This window comes from Podarcis vaucheri (assembly GCF_965113315.1).
Source record: "Podarcis vaucheri genome assembly, chromosome: 7".
Taxonomy (NCBI): Eukaryota; Metazoa; Chordata; class Lepidosauria; order Squamata; family Lacertidae; genus Podarcis; species Podarcis vaucheri.
In genome coordinates, this window is record NC_138765.1 from 38,435,511 (window position 1) to 38,454,334 (window position 18,824).

The following is an 18,824-nucleotide window of genomic DNA, read 5'->3' on the forward strand; positions in this document are numbered from 1 at the left end:
AAATGTGTTCTTTGACCTCCTGTTTTTGCATTTGTATGGGAGTAAAACACATACTCAAAACCCATTCTGCATTTTAAACTTTTTAGCAAAGCCTGATTCTCCATAGCTATCACCACCACTACAGATATACAGTGCTCCAAACACCCCAAAACAAACCCAAACCATGGGGACAAGCTGACTTTTGTACTGGGATACGGACGCACACACATACACCTGTTTGTCCCAGCCAAGGTAGCTCATCTATCTTGCTCATCTTGGTGTAATGTCCCATTCTAGAGAGAATGTAAATCAATTCAGACAGTCTCCGGAGTAACAGGTGAATGGAAATATTATGTGCTTTTGAGAACACTTGTAGAGAAGAAGCACCAGGTAACCACACTTCTGCTGGGAAGCAAACGTCTTATCACTTAAGAAGAGTAATAACACTAGAGAGCCCATATGGCATAAGGTCAGGTTGATATGCAACCCCCACACATAGACACACTCCTGGTGAGTGAAGCAAAATTAAACAAAGGCAATGCCACATAAATGCAGGTCTGACTGCCTTAGAATGGAGTTTTGCTCTTTTAAAATGGAGGGACAGTAATGTCCAGCTGACCAGCCCTTATAAATTTGTGGCCAGTATGAATCAGCCTTTTTACAAGCTACTATCCTATTATAGACATAAAGAATGCCCAACTTGGTTCCTGGGAAAACAGCTGCAGCCTGCAATGAAAGTGTAGCAATAATAAAATAGAGAGGAGGACATGGTGCTTCAGTTATATATGGGCATACAGACAAAACGTATTTGTCAAACATGGCTGCCTGTTTAGAAAGACATATTTAATGTTGTATTGCAGTTGACAGTGTCATAGTTTACTGTAACACAATGAACAAAAGCAATGCAAGCAATCAAAATATTTAGTTTCAAAACATCTGGTAAATCACTAACCGTTTGGAGCCTGCAAATAATTCAACGTGAACTGGTGTATGTGGTATATGTGGACACTGATTCACAACTAAAACTTCAAGTCATCAAGAATGTACAAGATGGTCAGGACACAGACGTGGCTTAGATTATAACAAATAATTTTAATAAATCTATGGTAACTATTTTGAGAGTGCAAGACGATGACACAAAGTGATTCTGTAGCTTGTAGTGTCTGCAAGTCTTTGTTTCTGATTAAATTTGGATTCACCCGGAACGATCAAATATTCTTCACTTAAACCAAGAGTAGCCATATTGTTTTGCATTTGATTTATCCCAAAATGAAATATATTTAGAAACAACTTCATTTTTTGATAGTACCAGAATGGAGAGAATGACAGAGTGATAGAATTTAATCTGGTTCTTCAAAACTTTGTTCTGATTCAGTGCATACCTTTAGAAAGAGTTTTCTTTCTGATCACACTCAGTCCTCAGAAGTCAACTTTTGTAAAGCTAAATGTTCACATAAAATGTTGATTGAAAGCTCCAAATTTCAGTACTATATATTTGTTCTAGTTCTTTCTGCTATAAATAACAAATTTTCTCAGTGCAGACATTTAAACCTTAATTTTCCCAAGAATATTTACTTGCCAATGCATCAGCTCCATTTCTGTTTCTTTGTCCCTGAAGCCTTTCAGTTCCCAGTTTAATGCTTCCCCACTTTTAGAACAAATATTTCAAATTAATTAGAAACTAGTTCTAGGAAGCTGAATAAAATAATAATTACATAATTCTGGTTGCAATGATTTAGAGATTGGGGATGAGTGAGTAGAGTATGTAGACCCTTGGTCGTAAGGCATCATTTTCACCAGGATTGGGGGGGGGCAGTTTTAGTAAAAAAATGTAGTAGTACTTGGTTCTTGACATGTATGTTGCTTGTCCTGTTCTGGGTGGGTCTGATGCAGCTTCTGCCACCCTGGTGCCCTCTGGGCACAGTCATGAAGCTGGTGCTGATGGGATCTGGAAAGCACCAAGTTGCTGAAGGGTAGTCTCTTGGGTCGGTGTTTTCTGCATTAATCTTGCTTTTCCTAGACCTTTGCTATGGCTGAGGAGTATCACCGAGAATCAATGCTGGTCGAATGGGAACAGGTGAAACAAAGGATCCTTCACACACTGCTGGCTTCAGGAGAAGATGCCTTGGACTTCACTCAAGAGAATGAGGTATCTCTTGGGCTCTCTTGCTGCTGCATTATTATTTATTTATTTAGCCATTCATTCATTCATTCTCCCTGGCTTTTGAGATTTCATTCTCTTCCTGTATACTCTCAAGCATATCTTCACAGACATGATGTCAAGGAACTCACTTTTAAAATGAAATCTAAGCTTGCTCACTACTACCTCCTGCGTCTCTCCCCCCCCCCCCCCGGTGCTTTCACATAATCGCAGTCTTCAGTGCCTGTAGTTTTTAAAAAATGTTTTTGATCCTCCTCGAACTCTCCACTTCCTAATTGCATCTAGAAGTGTTCTTCATTGTAGAAATGTGTGGAACCCTGAAGTTCATTTTCCAAATTGCTCATGTTAATTGCCTATGCTTCATATTGTGATCTGGAAATGATGCTGGGATCTCTTTTTCTTAAGCCTATGCTAATCACAGAAGCATACCCTGTGGAAGATGATTTACTGACAACTTATTAAGCTCAGTGGGCTACCAAATTTTTCAGTTTGGGGGATGCAGACAAAATATGTTGGAAACTGGGTGATCACTCACTGTTCTTCAGTAGCAGAGCCTTGCAGACTTAGCAGCTTGTTCAGGAAGCATTCAACAGCTTCTGGGGGTTTATGTGAAATTGAGTTTACCTTTATTGGGAACATCTTTTGAACAGGTAACAGTGGGTACAAAGGATGACTAGCTTAGAGTTAAGTGGTAGACTGCCCTTATCACAAATGTTGAAATCTCAAAGGAAGAAAAAAATAATCCATCTAATACACTTCACAAATCAGTTAAAAGACAGGATGTGATTTATTGCTCTGTAATGCTCTTCTCTCTCCTGCAGAGCCTATATAATACTGGTGTGTCGCTGCGAGAGCATTTGAAACCCTTGATGCGATGTTTTGCCCCCAGCCTTGAAGTCAAAGGCCTGGGAGGTTTGCCAAGCATCTGCTGCGTTAAAAGCCAGTTGCTTAACTTTCCCAATTCATGCTGCACTTAAATCCTATTTCAGAAAAATTGTGAGCGAGCGAGAGGCAGACCCCCATCCTTAGAATATAATAGAGAGTTAATTGATACCTCTGGATATGCAGAATCAGCTGAAAGGCACAGACCCACACAGCAGGAAGCAGGTCAGCTGGGGAGCTATATTTCAAGCTTTGGGCTTGTGAAAAATACAGACATGTTGCTTCTGGAAAGAAGAGCAATTAGTCAGTGATGTTTTACGGTTCAAAGAAAGCTGAACACACATTCTCTTTTAGTGGTTTCCACAGTTCCCTGAAGGGCATATGGTGTCTGGTCAAAGGAAACACAGTATGGATCATGTTTGGCTTAGCTGTGTATTCCAGGAGTGCTCAGGCCAAGGTTCCAGTTCAAATGGGATCTTCTGCTCTCCCTCATCCCCACACCCTTTGGCCATCTTGCTGTTTTTTCTGAATCTCCCCACCCCCATCTTTTTATTTTAAAGTGCAGCTGTCACACAACCTGCTTCTATGCCATCTAAAGTGCATGGCTGCTCTGTCAGAGTTCCGATATCCCCAGGTCTCTTTAAACTCCTGTATCTCTTCAGGTTTTCTGGATTCGAGATAGAGCCAAGATGGCAAGTGTACTGGCATCATTGCAGCCCCCCCTCCCCCCCCCAATGTTGCAGCGGATGGCCAAGTCTTTTGGAGCTTTGCCAAAATGGCTGCCAAGGTTTTTGCTTTGGAATGCGTGTATGAATAATGCAAATTTTGGGTGCCTGCAGTTTGCAACAAATGAAGCTAAATGCAGAAGGGCTAGAGGCACAATTGAGAACAGTGGTAGCTCGGGTTAAGAACTTAATTCATTCCGGAGGTCTGTTCTTAACCTGAAACTGTTCTTAACCTGAGGTACCACTTTAGCTTATGGGGCCTCCCGCTGTGCCGCCGCGCAGTTTCTGTTCTCATCCTGAAGTAAACTTCTTAACCCGAGGTACTATTTCTGAGTTAGTGGAGTCTGTAACCTGAAGAATCTGTTACCTGAAGTGTCTGAAACCCAAGGTACCACTGTAGTAGCTTTCTGTGCTGTTGAGTTGTTTGTAAAGGTGGAGAAGTCCATTGGGAATTAGAAGTGCATGTTTTATTTTCCTGCATTGAAATCCAAAAAGTAGGCCTGCCCATGACACTTGACAATAAAGCCTGACTGTGCTTTCCAAGCATGTTGCACATTTCTTTGAGACTCATGCAAACAGAAGACAATTATTTTAAATGCTTTGATCACACCAAATGGCTAGTTGCAGGTGTTGCCTGCTTTCATACTTATTGATTACACAAAATAAAAACAGTTTTTTTCACACACCAAGTTTTTTCTTCTTCTTTGGGTCATGCAAGGGTTGAAGTTGCATAGTCTTGAATGCTGAAATGAATGCCAGAGAAACCTTGGTCTTCTCATCAAAACAAAAATGTTCTCCTGACTGAGTTTGGTGATCCCAGCACTGCCAAACAGGCAAACTGAACCAGGGAAGTCATGCTGATAGGGATTTCTCTTAGCAACATAGCAGGAAGTTGCCTTTGTGGAGTTCAAAGAAACTTTGCTGAGTAGGAGGCAGCTATCCCTTAATTGATTTATTTTCCAACACCTCTAAGTATTACAAAACCTAAATCTGTCTCTAACCTTGACATTATTCATTGTCATACTATCTCTCTTTGTGTATGTACCATTATTTCAAAGCAATAAAGACTGGCAGTTATGAATTTGAAAGCTCTCTTGTTAAGAGACAAGGGTGGGGGAAGAGCATTGGGGGAGGGGGTTGGTAGTGGCATATGTCAAGATTTTGATATTGAAGGACATATGTCTTTCCAAGGGTTCTTTTCACGCCTACAGGCCACTTAGCCAGTTGGTGCTTATGGCACTGCAATAAAATACCTCACTGTGGCAGGGCGACCAGAAGTGGGTCCTGTAAATGTGTCCCCAGGTTGCTTCTAAAGGGTTGCAGGGAGATAAAGAACAGGAAGAGAGAGATGGCTTCACAGCTGTGGGGAATTTGCTACAGCAAAAGCCTCTTGCCCAGCAGCTTCATGCTCTGGTGGGATTCTCGAAGTTTTGGTATTGGCACAAAAGTGCCACCCAATTGCTAAATGAATTTGTGTCATATACTCTGACCGGCATTTTCTTCCAACAGCCCAGTTACATCAGTGAGCTACCACCACCAGTTCGTAGTTCTTTGGACAACATTGAGATGGCCTACGCTCGACAAGTGAGTAAATTAGAAACCTCAGTATCTCAGCTATGTTACATGAAACTCCCAGTTAGGCCCACGGTCAGGCTTAGAGGCCTGTGTGAAGCAGATTGGATTTGAGTGGATCAGACCAAGAGAACCAAAAGACATACTGACTGCTGCAACACATTGGTTTACCAGAAAGTACAGGACATAGAAAACAGAATTATAGGAAACAGAATCAGACACTTGTCCATGAAGCTCAGTGTTGTCTCCACTGACTGGCAGTGGCTCTCCAGGGCTTCAGACTTTCTTCAGCCGTCCCTGAAGGTGCCAGGGATTGAATCTGGGAACTTCTGTATGCAAGGCAAGCGCTCTGCCACTGAGCTACAGCCCTTGCATTCTTCCACACATGAGGAGTGTAGTGGGAGCAATCGAGTATCATGTAGCAGTACAAGGCTTGTTCCACATGAATCACACTAAGTCAGCAACCTGGACTTATGCAGATATGGCCATTGTGTCACCATGTGAGCTTGTACTTAAAAATCCCAGACATACCTGCCAGCATATGATCCTCCTATGTTGTCCTTAGAGATATGCCATGTGGAACAGTGAGAAATCCTGCCTTGCTCCCGACCCTGAGGCCTGCCTGGGGCTTCAGAATAAATGTGGCAGAACATTTTGTATTCCTCTGTATCCCCTGATGCACCATTGCTACGAGGCAATGAAACGGGGGCACTTGCTGGCAGGAGCACTCCCCCAAGACCATGTGATCTGGAGGCTTGTTTCAGATTCTTCTGTGGTTAGCAGGGAGGGAAAGGGTTGGAGGGAGAAAGCACTGGGGGAAGGGGTACTTGTGCTAGGAAGCTGATTACTCTGTTTGTTTTCAGATATATGTTTATAACGAGAAGATTGTGAATGGTTACCTGCAACCCAACTTGGTCGACCTTTGTGCTTCTGTAGCAGAGTTGGATGATAAGGTACTGCCTGTGAAGTGAGCATAAGGAGATAATAATAATAATAATAATAATAATAATAATAATAATAATAATAATTTATTATTTATACCCCGCCCATCTGGCTGGGCCTCCCCAGCCACTCTGGGCGGCTTCCATAAAAACCAAAAATACAGTAAAATACCACACGTTAAAAACTTCCCTGAACAGGGCTGCCTTAAGATGTCTTCTGAATGTCAGGTAGTTGTTTATCGCTTTGACATCTGCTGGAAGGGCGTTCCACAGGGCAGGCGCCACTACCGAGAAGGCCCTCTGCCTGGTTCCCTGTAGCTTTGCTTCTCGCAATGAGGGAACCGCCAGAAGGCCCTCGGTGCTGGACCTCAGTGTCCGGGTAGAACGATGGGGGTGGAGACGCTCCTTCAGGTATACTGGACCGAGGCCGTTTAGGGCTTTAAAGGTCAGCACCAACACTTTGAATTGTGCTCGGAAACGTACTGGGAGCCAATGTAGGTCTTTCAAGACTGGTGTTATATGGTCTCGGCGGCCGCTCCCAGTCACCAGTCTAGCTGCCGCTGGGATTAGTTGTAGTTTCCGAGTCACCTTCAAAGGTAGCCCTACGTAGAGTGCGTTGCAGTAGTCCAAGCAGGAGATAACCAGAGCATGCACCACTCTGGCGAGACAGTCCGCAGGCAGATAGGGTCTCAGCCTACGTACCAGATGGAGCTGGTAAACAGCTGCCCTGGACACAGATTTGACCTGTGCCTCCATGGACAGCTGTGAGTCCAAAATGACTCCCAGGCTGTGCACCTGGTCCTTCAGGGGCACAGTTACCCCATTCAGGACCAGGGAATCCTCCACACCTGCCCGCCTCCTGTCCCCCAAAAACAGTACTTCTGTCTTGTCAGGATTCAACCTCAATCTGTTAGCCGCCATCCATCCTCCAACCGCCTCCAGACACTCACGCAGGACCTTCACCGCCTTCACTGGTTCTGATTTAAAAGAAAGGTAGAGCTGGGTATCATCCACATACTGATGAACACCCAGCCCAAACCTCCTGATGATCTCTCCCAGCGGCTGCATGTAAATGTTGAAAAGCATGGGGGAGAGGACAGAACCCTGAGGCACCCCACAAGTGAGAGCCCAGGTGTCTGAACACTCATCCCCCACCACCACTTTCTGAACACGGCCCAGGAGGAAGGAGCGGAACCACTGTATAACAGTGCCCCCAGCTCCCAGCTCCTCAAGACGGTCCAGAAGGATGCTATGGTCGATGGTATCAAACGCGGCTGAGAGATCCAGCAGAACTAGGAAACAGCTCTCACCTTTGTCCCTAGCCCGCCGGAGATCATCAACCAGTGCGACCAAGGCAGTTTCAGTCCCATGATGAGGCCTGAATCCCGACTGGAAGGGATCCAAATGGTCCGCTTCTTCCAGGCGTGCCTGGAGTTGTTCAGCAACCACTCGCTCAATCACCTTGCCCAGGAATGAATGGAAGATTTGAGACTGGGCGATAGTTGGCCATCGTGGCCGCATCTAAAGATGGTTTTTTTAAGAAGCGGTTTAATAACCACCTCTTTCAGTGGGTCTGGGAAGGCTCCCTCACGGAGGGAAGCATTCACCACCCCACGAAGCCCATCGCCCAGTCCTTCCCGGCTAGCTTTTACAAGCCAGGATGGGCAAGGATCCAGGAGACAGGTGGTTGGTTTCACTCGTCCAAGCAGCCTGTCTACATCCTCGGAGGTAACAGATTGGAATTGATCCCACTCAACTTGACTAGACAGAACTCTAGCACTCTCCCGCCCGGTCCTGCTCCCACAGTGGAGTCTACTTCTTCCCGAATCTGAGCGATTTTATCTGCAAAAAACTTTGCAAAATCATTGCAGGAGAACATGTGGCCCATAGTGGGCCCCGATGTTGCAGGTGGTTCCGCTAAATTGTGAACCACCTGAAAAAGTCTCTTGCTGCTGTTTTCTGCAGATGCAATAGAGGCGGTGAAGAAATTCTTCTTCGCCGTCACTATCGCCACTTGGTAGGCTCGACGTTGAGCTCTAACCTGTGTCCGGTCAGATTCGGAATGAGTTATCCGCCACCGGCGCTCTAGCCGTCTCAACGATTGTTTCATTGCCCTCAGATCCGTGGAAAACCACGGGGCTGTCCAGGCTCCATGCAATCGGAGAGGGCGCTTCGGAGCCAAACAGTCAATAGCCCTGGTTAACTCCACATTCCAGCAGGCCACCAGGGAATCAGCTGAAAGGCCATCAACATGGGATAAAGCATCCCCTACCACTCTCTGGAAGCAGATGCTCTGCTTGTGCTCAACTGAACTGAGCAGCCTGCTGACGGAGGAAACAATGGCTGCTTCTTCCATATGCCCATAGATTGCTGCATACAGGCATTTTTGCATACAGCAGTGGTTGGTGGCAGTAGGCATCTTGGTCCAAATTCAAGTAACCTGGTATACTAGCAGAAGCCAGCAAAGGACTGCCCCAGCACCACAGTGCTCACCACCATGCCTCTTCCAAAAATCTTCTCTGGAGGTTCAGGAGAACCTCCAGAACAACACAAGGAGTGGGGGAGATCATCCAGGCAAGCAGAAATGCTTGCGCTGATGGAATGATCATGTTAGTACATCATTGAACTCCATCCCTTGTTTTGGGGGTCACTGAACAGACTCTAGTGTCATATGGTCTACTAATCACACTGGAACTTATGAGACGATGGACACTACATATAATACTTGGCTTTCTGGAAGCTGCATGTCCATCCCACATTAGATTTTCCCAGTCTTTGGGAAACCTTTTCCAGCAAAAGAGAGAGAGAGAATTCCCTGGGGTATGGGCCCTAAGAGTACAACTTAATTTCAGCTGCTTTAAAGCCTTTATAATACAGTTGTAGCCTTGGGGCATTGGTCTTCAACTCATGGGTTAGGGCCCACTACTAGGTTGTGGCCTGATCTAAGGTGGCATCATATGTTCCACTAGCATCATATGTACAGACACGGCAACAATAAAGCAATATGTCCTCAGACAAGTGAAAACATTGAAGACTACTATCTTAGAAAAGTGAGGATAGTTAGTACTGTCAGCAACACTCAAGTGTTCCTGTGAACTGTTACCACGTAGCCTGTCCATTTTAAATGCCATTCTCATGAAGATAAGGATGCAGCTTCTTTTAGTGGTAGCTTCTTCTAGTCATTTGACCTGTTTGTTTGTTTGTTTGTTTGTTTGTTTGTTTGTTTTGCAGAACATTTCTGACTTGTGGGCTATGGTGAAGCAAATGACTGATGTTTTGCTGGTTCCTGCAAGTGATGCGCTGAAGGTCCGGACAAGCATGGAAGTGCAGATGGAGTTTGTCAAGCAGGCCCTCCAGTACCTTGAGCAAAGGTAGCGCAGCAAAATAGTTAGAACTCAGGAGCTTTCATTTGTTGTTACAGATGCCTATAGATGCGATAGTGCTTCCGAAAGATCTACCACCCATTCATATATTAACTGAAAATGCAATGCAAGGAAGATGTATACATGTAACTGTTTTTTTCTGATCTGTCCTTCACATGTTGTGCTTTCATACCCAAGTGTCCTCTTTAAGCGTTGCCACCTCAGTACCAAAGAAAGCAGACTTGGGACATGGTTGCAATATCTGATCCTGGGTGGGTGGGTGGTGGAATCTTCCAGCATGCAAGGAGGCTGACTGGAACTGGGATCCCTTTAATGGGTGGAAGGGATGAACCTTTCACTCATGTCCTTCCCCCGGCAGCCAGGCTGGGTAAACTATAGCTGTGCTCAATGCACTGACGAAGCTGTCGCCATACCCCTTTGGCACTCTCTGACTCCAGAGAGGAGTGACCTCTGGAGACCCCAAAGAAATAACCACAGCAGGGAGCAGGGGGTAGCACCTCATGTACCTCTCTATTCCCCAAAACCAGGGTGACATACTTTTCAGAACAGAACATTGAAACAAAAGAAACAGTCCAATCCAATTGCAGCTAGCCTATTTTAGCTGCTTATAAAAAGGCTTCTGGAAACCTCAAATATGGAATAATCTCATTGATGGGCTAGTGTGATTAGGGTCACAGGACTGTGTGACAACAGCCTGCTTTTAGGAGTTTAACCATCAGGATTAACCAGGCGATCCCAATGCAGTCCCAGGACAGAGATGGGAAACACTCAAGATGGCCATAAACTAGAAATAAGCCACCCTGGTGAAAAGAGCAACATTATTCGAACTCTGGGACATGACTGTTTCATTTGCAGAAAATGGAGGGCTAGGGAGAGAGAACAGTCTTAAAGGAACAGGTTGGGGACTTCCAAGTTGTGCAGCACAATCCCCTCTCAAATGCTATTCCTGTGGTTTGTATACTCGCCATAAAGCTGAGTGGAATCCATCACCTGGCGTAGCTCATTAAGGTGGAAAATGTAAGCTTATATTTAAATACTTCTTTAAAACTATGTTAAGTAAACGTGCAACTGTGTGAGACGTATTATGACTCAGAGATGGATGGTTCCTTGCAGTTACAAGAACTACACGTTAGTGACAGTCTTTGGAAACTTGCACCAAGCCCAACTGGGAGGGGTACCTGGAACCTACCAGCTAGTCCGCAGTTTCCTGAACATCAAACTCCCAGTGTCTGTCCCAGGACTCCAGGTAGGTATCTGCACAGCCAAGGTGTTCTGCCACGACTGTATTCACCCATTCAGATCATTCTGGATCTCTTAACCCATGCATAAATTTGGGGGTTGGGTGGGGGGTTGTCATGTATGCCAAGAACAGAGCATGAGAAAGGTATCTCTTTGCAGTTGCTTATGGGGAAGGGCTGTGGGTAGTCTAATCTTTAAAAAAAGAAAATATGATGGGTTGTATTCTGTGGTGTTCTCCTGTGAACAGCAAGGATATCTGAATCTAGCAGAAGTTTCAGTGAGTGGGAGAGGCAGTTTTCACTGCTTCCTTCTGCAGCTCCCTTAGCCACCTTCCACATTGTTCCACATCATCCCCCAGCCCTCCAGAACAGATTGTGTGTCGGGTATGTGTATATGTGCAAAGGTAGCTATCATGGTTTCCTCCAGGTATTTTGGATTCCAAATTCCCTCATCCCTCACTATTGACATTGTTAGCTGAAATTTTTATTTTATTTTATTATTTGTTCCCCACCCATCTGACTGGGTTGCCCCAGAACATCTGGAGGGCACCATGTCATCTACACTTTGTGTACAGATGGGCCTGAAATCTGCTAAAATTCCCTCCCTTGCTGCCATTCCTGGTCGGCTCAGTTAAATTAAAGATGCTTCCATGAATGTACAAAGAAAAATCTTGCATGTAGAAATCTAGCATGTTAGGAATGAAGCAAGGCTACCCAGTTCTCCATGCACAGGGGATTGTTTTGTGTGGAAGAGCGTTCAGTCATTACCTGCAGCCTGAAGCAGGACACCCCAAACATAGGTTTCTCACCTGTGGGAACTGGACCATAATCACAACATCAAGAAAGGTTTCCTCTCTGTTTTTACCATTTGTCTGTTTTCTTTAGGATGGAGAAGTAGAAGGTCACCCTGTTTGGGCAATAATTTACTACTGCATGCGATGTGGCGACTTAATGGCAGCCTTGCAAGTGGTGAATCGAGCTCAGCACCAGTTGGGAGAATTTAAAAGTTGGTTCCAGGAATACATGCACAGCAAAGATAGAAGGTACTGGGATGTCTCAAAAAGAGGCCAAGAAAATGTGTGGGATGGGTCAAGGAGTCTACTTTGAAGTGCATCATAGAATTGCAAGGGAGCTGGGAGCTTATCAATCTATCCTCCTAAGGTTTTTGCTTGAACTAGTAAACCCTTATGAATTGACACATGTCTTCTCGGCTGGAAAGGCTGATGTTAACATTGCCCATTTTTAGTTGCACGTGGCAAGTTCAGTGCTTTAAGTTCGTGGAAGCAAAGCTGTTGCTTTTGTTGCTCTGCTGGGCTCCTTACACCTACATTGCTTGCTGCATGCACACAGTGTTGGATGTTGTGAGCAACACACGCAGGGCCAGTGTGGGTCGATCAACTGGCGCACTGGTAGGAGGGGCCTGTCTTATTGTGGGCTGTAAGCTGGGCCACAGCTCCATTTAATAACTTGTCTTTCTTTTATTGTAGATTGTCTCCTGCCACCGAGAACAAAGTTCGCCTCCACTACAGACGAGCCCTGAGAAACAACACCGACCCTTACAAAAGAGCGGTTTACTGTATCATAGGACGCTGCGACATTGCCGATAATCACAGTGAAGTTGCTGATAAAACAGAAGATTATCTTTGGCTAAAGGTAACGGTGGCTTCCCTTCAAAGTTTTAGAGATAGCACTGCTCACTATACTTCCAATTCCCCCCTCATTTGAACACTGCCTTCCTCTGGAGAATACCCTCTTATGTATCCCAGCTCCCACCAGTGAGTTGCAAAGGATTATGAGAACTGTGGCCTGCTGTGTTGCCAGGTCTCTAGGGGAGTCTTCTTCACTCTGTTCATTTGGGCAGCTGGTCAAAATAGCCTTGTTTAGCTGTGCTTTTTCTGACTTCTGATGTGCTTCTTTCCGAATTTTGATATTTTTTGTTCACTTTGAGGGGTTTTCTTTCCTTCTGCTGAAGTTTATTTGTTGATAAATTGTGTTAATTTTACTTTCCATTTAGATTGTTGTATTAGATCAGGCATAGGCAAACGTGGCCCTCCAGATGTTTTGGGACTACAATTCCCATCATCCCTAGCTAACAGGACCAGTGGTCAGGGATGATGGGAGTTGTAGTCTCAAAACATCTGGAGGGCCAAGTTCGACTATGCCTGTATTAGGTGTTCAGAGGGTCTGATTTACGCTGGAAGAATCAGGATACAAGCAGATCTATAAATAAAAGAACTGGTGAAGATCCAGTCCCGGGCTGAAGTATTTCCAGATATGATCTGTAAAGTATTAACACAATCTTCTTGGGCAAAATAGTGGTACCATTGTCATTTTCAAAATAGAATCTTTCAACATCAGACCAAGTGTCTTGTTCCAGCTGGACGTGACACTCAGGGAGGAAGCGCTCTGTAGCACAGGACCTTTCATCAGGCAAAGGCAGAGTCATATCAGGATTATGGACAGATGATTATTGGGAGCGTTTCCCTATATAACAGGGATGGGGAATCTGTGCCCCCCTCCCCACTCCAAGATGATGTTGGACTCCAACTCCCATCAGCCTTAGCCAGCATGGCCAATAATCAGGGGTTATGGGAATTGTAGTCCAGCAACATTTGAATGGCCACAGGTTCCCCATCCCTGCTTAACACACTGTTGTCTCAGCAGAAGCCTAAAAAAGGCTGGCCTGTCTAGTCGTCATGTTAGGATGTGGAAAACTGTGGCTGAGAGAGAAGTCATTTGCCCAAAGCTATCTTGCGAACCCATGGATGAGGTAGAATATGTGGCTGTGCCTCTCAGATTCAGGATCACTTGCCCGTTTATAAGAGCACATTTTGTTCGCATAGATGGTTTATCTGATTTTATTTTGATTGGTGGCAACCTTTGTTTGCTTTTCACTTGTTTGACTTTTGAAGAGAAGCTTTTTGTTGCATGCAAAGAAAGCCTTAGCATCACTTTCTCCCTCTTGTGTGTAGCTGAACCAGGTGTGCTTTGATGATGATGGCTCCAACTCTCCCCAAGACAGGCTGACATTGTCTCAGTTCCAGAAGCAATTGCTTGAAGATTATGGTAAGTTAACCCAGAGACTGTGAGTGAGTGATATTTGGAGTTCTGTATATGTATGCACGCCTGGTAGTTTTTGTAAAATAAAGGCAGTGTAACAAGTCGAGACCTTGAGTTAGAACTTCCATCATCCCTGACCACTGGTCCTGCTGGCTAGGGATGATGGGAGATGTAGTCCAACAGCAGCTGGAGACCCAAGTTTGAGAAACATTGAGTTATAACCATTTAAAAGGTGAACAAGCCAACTTAAATAGTTAAGGGTGCCTGAGAAATTGGTAATTCATGACTTGAATTACTGGCATGTGAATCTGACATTACTAGTATAGTTTTAATAAATGTTTATAGTTATATAAATGGTCAACCACCTTGAACATTTTCAGGTGGGGGGTTAAGCAATAGATAACATTGCTTCCTCTGCTACTTTACTTTTTATTTTAACTTTTCTCTAAATAATCATAGGTCAATTTGTTGCAATGCGAACAATGTTTGATTTTGTGACTAGTTTCCTTCAGCTTCAGTGTGCTGTGTCAGGCACCATCCACACTAGCTGTGAAAATACCTAACCCTTCATTCTTGTGTCTTTCTTCAGGCGAGTCGCATTTTGCAGTGAACCAGCAGCCATTTCTCTACTTCCAAGTGTTGTTTCTGACGGCCCAGTTTGAAGCTGCCATTGCTTTCCTCTTCCGCACAGAGCGCCTGCGCTGCCATGCCGTTCATGTTGCCTTGGTCCTTTTTGAACTAAAGCTGCTCCTGAAATCTTCTGGGCAGAGCGCACAGCTTTGTGAGTATGGATTGTGTTTATCCTGTCCTTTCCCCATCTCATTTGTATCCTGCACAGAATATAAAAGAAACCATCAGAGCAGAAGACTGAAATAGGGCAGAAATTTGTAAAAAAAATTAAAAAATGTTAGCTTTTAAAAAATGGATTAATTGCTTGATTGCAAATGAGAAATTGTGCCCAGATCAATGAAATGAAGATATTTTGGACCTAACCTGGTTAGAGAAGAGACATAGCTCAGTTCTCTCAGTGACCAACCAGATAAATGCTTCAGGGAAACCTACAATCAGGATATGTGCACAACAGCAGGTTCCACACGTTATCCCCAGCAGCCATTATTCAGAGGCATTTACTGCCTTTGGCACTGGCATTAGAACACATCAGTCATGACTACTATCCATTGGTAGCTTTATTCTACATGCATTTATCTAATCCCTTGTTAAAACTGTCCAGGTTGCTGGCCATCACTACATCTTATGGCAGCAAGTTCCAAATGCTCTGGGTGAAGAAATGCTTCCTTTTACCTGTTACGAGTCTTCCAATATTCAGCTTTATTGGATCATCTGTCCACTTTCTCTACACCCTTTATGATGTTATACTCCACTATCATGTCCCCTACCCAGCCCCTCCTCACCATTTTTCTATGCCAAAACCCACCAAATACAGCAACCTTTCCTCATAGGAGTATTGATCCAAGGTAAAGGTAAACAGTGTTTCCGTGCTGTATGGCACTTCTCACAGTGTCCCGTTGCACCGGAAGCCATTTAGTCATGCTGGCCACATGACCCGGAAAGCTATCTGTGAACAAACATTGGCTCCTTGGACCTGAAGCGAGATGAGCGCTGCACCCCATAGTCAAGTTTGACTGGACTCAACCGTCCAGGGGTCCTTCACTTTTATCCTTTACCTTATCGTTCCAACCCTGCAGTGATATTTGGTTGTCCTCTTCAGAACATTTTCCAGCTCTACAATTCTTGCCCTTGGTGGTCCAGCCCTTTGATAAAGTTCCTTTATTCAAAGTGCTTGCCTGTGGTTAATCCCTGCAGACATAATGAACATCTTTCATATGAATGCTGCCTTGCTTGGGGGAAAAGAGAGATTCATCTTCCTGTCCCTTAACTTTTCAGTAAGCCATGAGGCAGGTGACCCTCCGGCCATCAGACGCTTGAATTTTGTCCGCCTGCTGATGCTCTACACCCGCAAGTTTGAGTCCACTGACCCTCGAGAAGCCCTGCAGTATTTCTACTTTCTCAGGTGGGCTCCTGTAGCAGCAGCTTGAAGGCTGGGGTGTTATTTTAACAGCTACTGTGTTAAAAGCAGTCAAACTGCAGTGCTTTTCTTCCTTTCTGCTCTTCTTTTGCAGGAATGAGAAGGACAGCCAAGGGGACAACATGTTCTTGCGCTGTGTGAGCGAACTAGTGATTGAGAGCAGAGAGGTATGCCAGGTTCCAGTTGCACCTTTTCCTTCCTTAGTTTAGGGTGGAAATCACCCTTCTTCAAAAGGAGCTTCCAGTGCAGCAGTGGAACCCCATCACCAGGGCCCCATCCTTAAATCACAATATTGCAGTCATCCCCCAGAGTGTTAGCACACCCTCCTAACTTTATTTCGTTTTTCCTTTTCATCGGTAGTTTGATATGATTCTTGGAAAGCTGGAGAATGATGGCAGTAGAAAAGTAAGTTCATATATAATGTTTCACCACCCCACCCCCACTACTATTTGATTGCTGGCTGTAATTATTGTTTTTGCAGGTTCCCTGTTGGTTTTTGAGTATTGAAATTAATTTCTCAAACTTAAACACGGTTATGGCAAACCAGGGTTCTTCTTAACCCAGGTTCTAAACTACAGTTTCAAATCTGTCCCGGTTAACCTCAACAGCAGTTACAGTGGGTGTCATAACTCCCAAACTTTCCAAGGCCTACAGTCTGTGCCGGTCTTTAGCCACCCAAATAAGCAGCTTCTTGTGCCTCAAATAAACACGCAGGAGATTATTCAGACAGCTCAGCATTACAGGATGATAGAAAGAAACAATTAGCACAGGTTAGGGAACTAAACCCAGAAAAAGGACAGGTGTGTTCCTTCAGCCTTTTCAGATTCCTCATCAAACCCCTCCACCTCCTATTAGTGAAGGGCAAAGAAAACTAGTATGAAGGGGCTGATCAAGAGAAAGCCCCTTCCTCCTCATTCTTCTGATATCCCACCAGGGAAAAATGTGAGGTAGGTAGATGTATGTATGTGTATATTATGATTTCCAGCTATGGTTCTCCTAACCCTAGAGACTTACTCAAAGGGCCTGACGGTAACTTAAATCAAATAGTGCCAACGTATTCTGTCCCTGCAATGCCCATAATTCCACCTTGCCCTGTAGCCCCAGCAGACAGAGACCAAAGAGTGATTTTAGAATCAGAAAGGGAGGAAAGGCAATGGCATTTGCTTTCTGATACTAAGAAACTCGCTGCCACAAGATTGTTAACAGATTTAGATTACAATCTGAATCTAGGCACAAAATTGTGTATTTATATGTACCTTTAAAATCAATAAATAAGAATAAAAGGGGGGGGGAGCATGGAAGGCAAGGGGTGAGGAAGGAATCTCTATATTTTCCCAGAGATAATTTACAAATAAAATTAGCCATAATCTTGCATACAAAAATGTTGTTGCCAGTTGATAAGACTCATCTAAAAGTTTATAGTATTTCTGTTGTCCAAGTATTTTATCTCCCTTCTTTATTTGTATTATTTCATCAGCCTGGAGTGATTGATAAGTTTACTAAAGACACCAAACCACTTATTAATAAAGTTGCTTCAGTGGCAGAAAGTAAAGGTCTCTTTGAAGAAGCTGCCAAACTTTATGACCTTGCCAAGGTAAGCAGGTTTTCATCACTGCTGGCCAAGAAGCTCGTTTAATTTTTAGATCAGTAGGGATTATCTAGGAGGCATTGTGGACTCTGGAAATGTGACCTGAATTTACAACACTAGGGCCAGCTGCAGCCTCTGAATCAAAGTATGCTTATTTTTTTCCTTTAGTTATCTGGTCCTGTATGTTTCTGCCCTTTGTTTTATCTGGCATTTCAGGATTCCTTCTGTGCACCACTCTGAATAGTTAATCTTTGTAGAAATGTTCACAGGATTGGACCACCAGATAGTAATATCTGGTTAGTAATGGCAATGTGTAAGTTATCAACTAATTAGCAATTTAGCCATGTCGGATTGAAAAATAGCAGAGCAACACACAACAGTTATCTGAGCACTACAGGAAAATTATTGGAACAGTGTCAGCTCAAAGGGGTTTTATTTAGATCTGTTTTTCCTCCAACATCGGCACCCCTCCCAATTTCATATGCCAAACTGCCTTTGAAGCTGGATTAGCTGCTCAATGGAAAGAAGGTCAAAAGTGCCACTGGGTTAGTAGAAGTCCCTCGGGTGAGCCAAAGCAGCTCTTTGGACTCCAGCCTCAACTGTGTGCTAAAAATAAAACAAAATTTTGCACAATCCAGATGCTGTGCAAACATGTGCTGGAGTTTGTGATCTGTATCAGTTGTGCAGGTTGAACACATCTGGGTAATTTCTCAGATTTTTCCTATGCTGTTTTGGCATAATTATTTTTGGTTTTGCTTGAGATGAGAGGGACAAGGGCACTGAAGCCCCAGCCACTGAAATTCCCACTCAGCTGTTTCTCTGTTTTCTGAGACTTCACCAGACCTAGGATGAGAAAAGGACAAGAAACTACATTTGTTTGTTTATTTTTTAGTGAAAGTGGAGGCTCTCAGGGAGCAGAGCAGTTCTACTACTCCTGTGCTATTCCTCCACTCCCTCCAAAGGATGATGCCATAGATCAGGAGCCAAGAACCCTTTTTTCCTAATGAAAGTTGCATTCCCTCAGGGCTAATCTATTGGGAGTCACATGCTGTCATTGGGGCAGAGGGAGGACTGGAATCCAAAATAGACAGAGGACCCTCGTTTCTCTCTTCCATTTCTATCACACACATGCACATGCACACACATTTTCCTCTCCACCACAGGAGGGCTGCAGGTTCCACCCCTACAACAACCCAAATGTCTTTCTTAAGACTTCTTTCATGTTCTCATACATTGCTTTTACTGCTG

General features: G+C 44.2%; 1 protein-coding gene across 3 annotated transcripts in view; it reads left to right on the top strand.

Moving 5' to 3' along the window:
* NUP93 (nucleoporin 93) overlaps positions 1-18,824 on the top strand; it is a 72,022-nt gene that overhangs the window by 44,059 nt on the left and 9,139 nt on the right. For all 3 annotated transcript variants that reach the window (XM_082233470.1, XM_082233471.1, XM_082233472.1), the window contains 13 exons: positions 2,000-2,128; positions 5,257-5,331; positions 6,183-6,272; positions 9,492-9,631; positions 10,757-10,889; positions 11,767-11,924; positions 12,369-12,534; positions 13,854-13,947; positions 14,531-14,722; positions 15,847-15,973; positions 16,083-16,155; positions 16,349-16,393; positions 17,466-17,582. In XM_082233470.1, the coding sequence (XP_082089596.1) occupies positions 2,000-2,128; positions 5,257-5,331; positions 6,183-6,272; positions 9,492-9,631; positions 10,757-10,889; positions 11,767-11,924; positions 12,369-12,534; positions 13,854-13,947; positions 14,531-14,722; positions 15,847-15,973; positions 16,083-16,155; positions 16,349-16,393; positions 17,466-17,582 (1,539 nt within the window). The remainder of the gene's footprint in view (positions 1-1,999; positions 2,129-5,256; positions 5,332-6,182; positions 6,273-9,491; positions 9,632-10,756; positions 10,890-11,766; positions 11,925-12,368; positions 12,535-13,853; positions 13,948-14,530; positions 14,723-15,846; positions 15,974-16,082; positions 16,156-16,348; positions 16,394-17,465; positions 17,583-18,824) is intronic.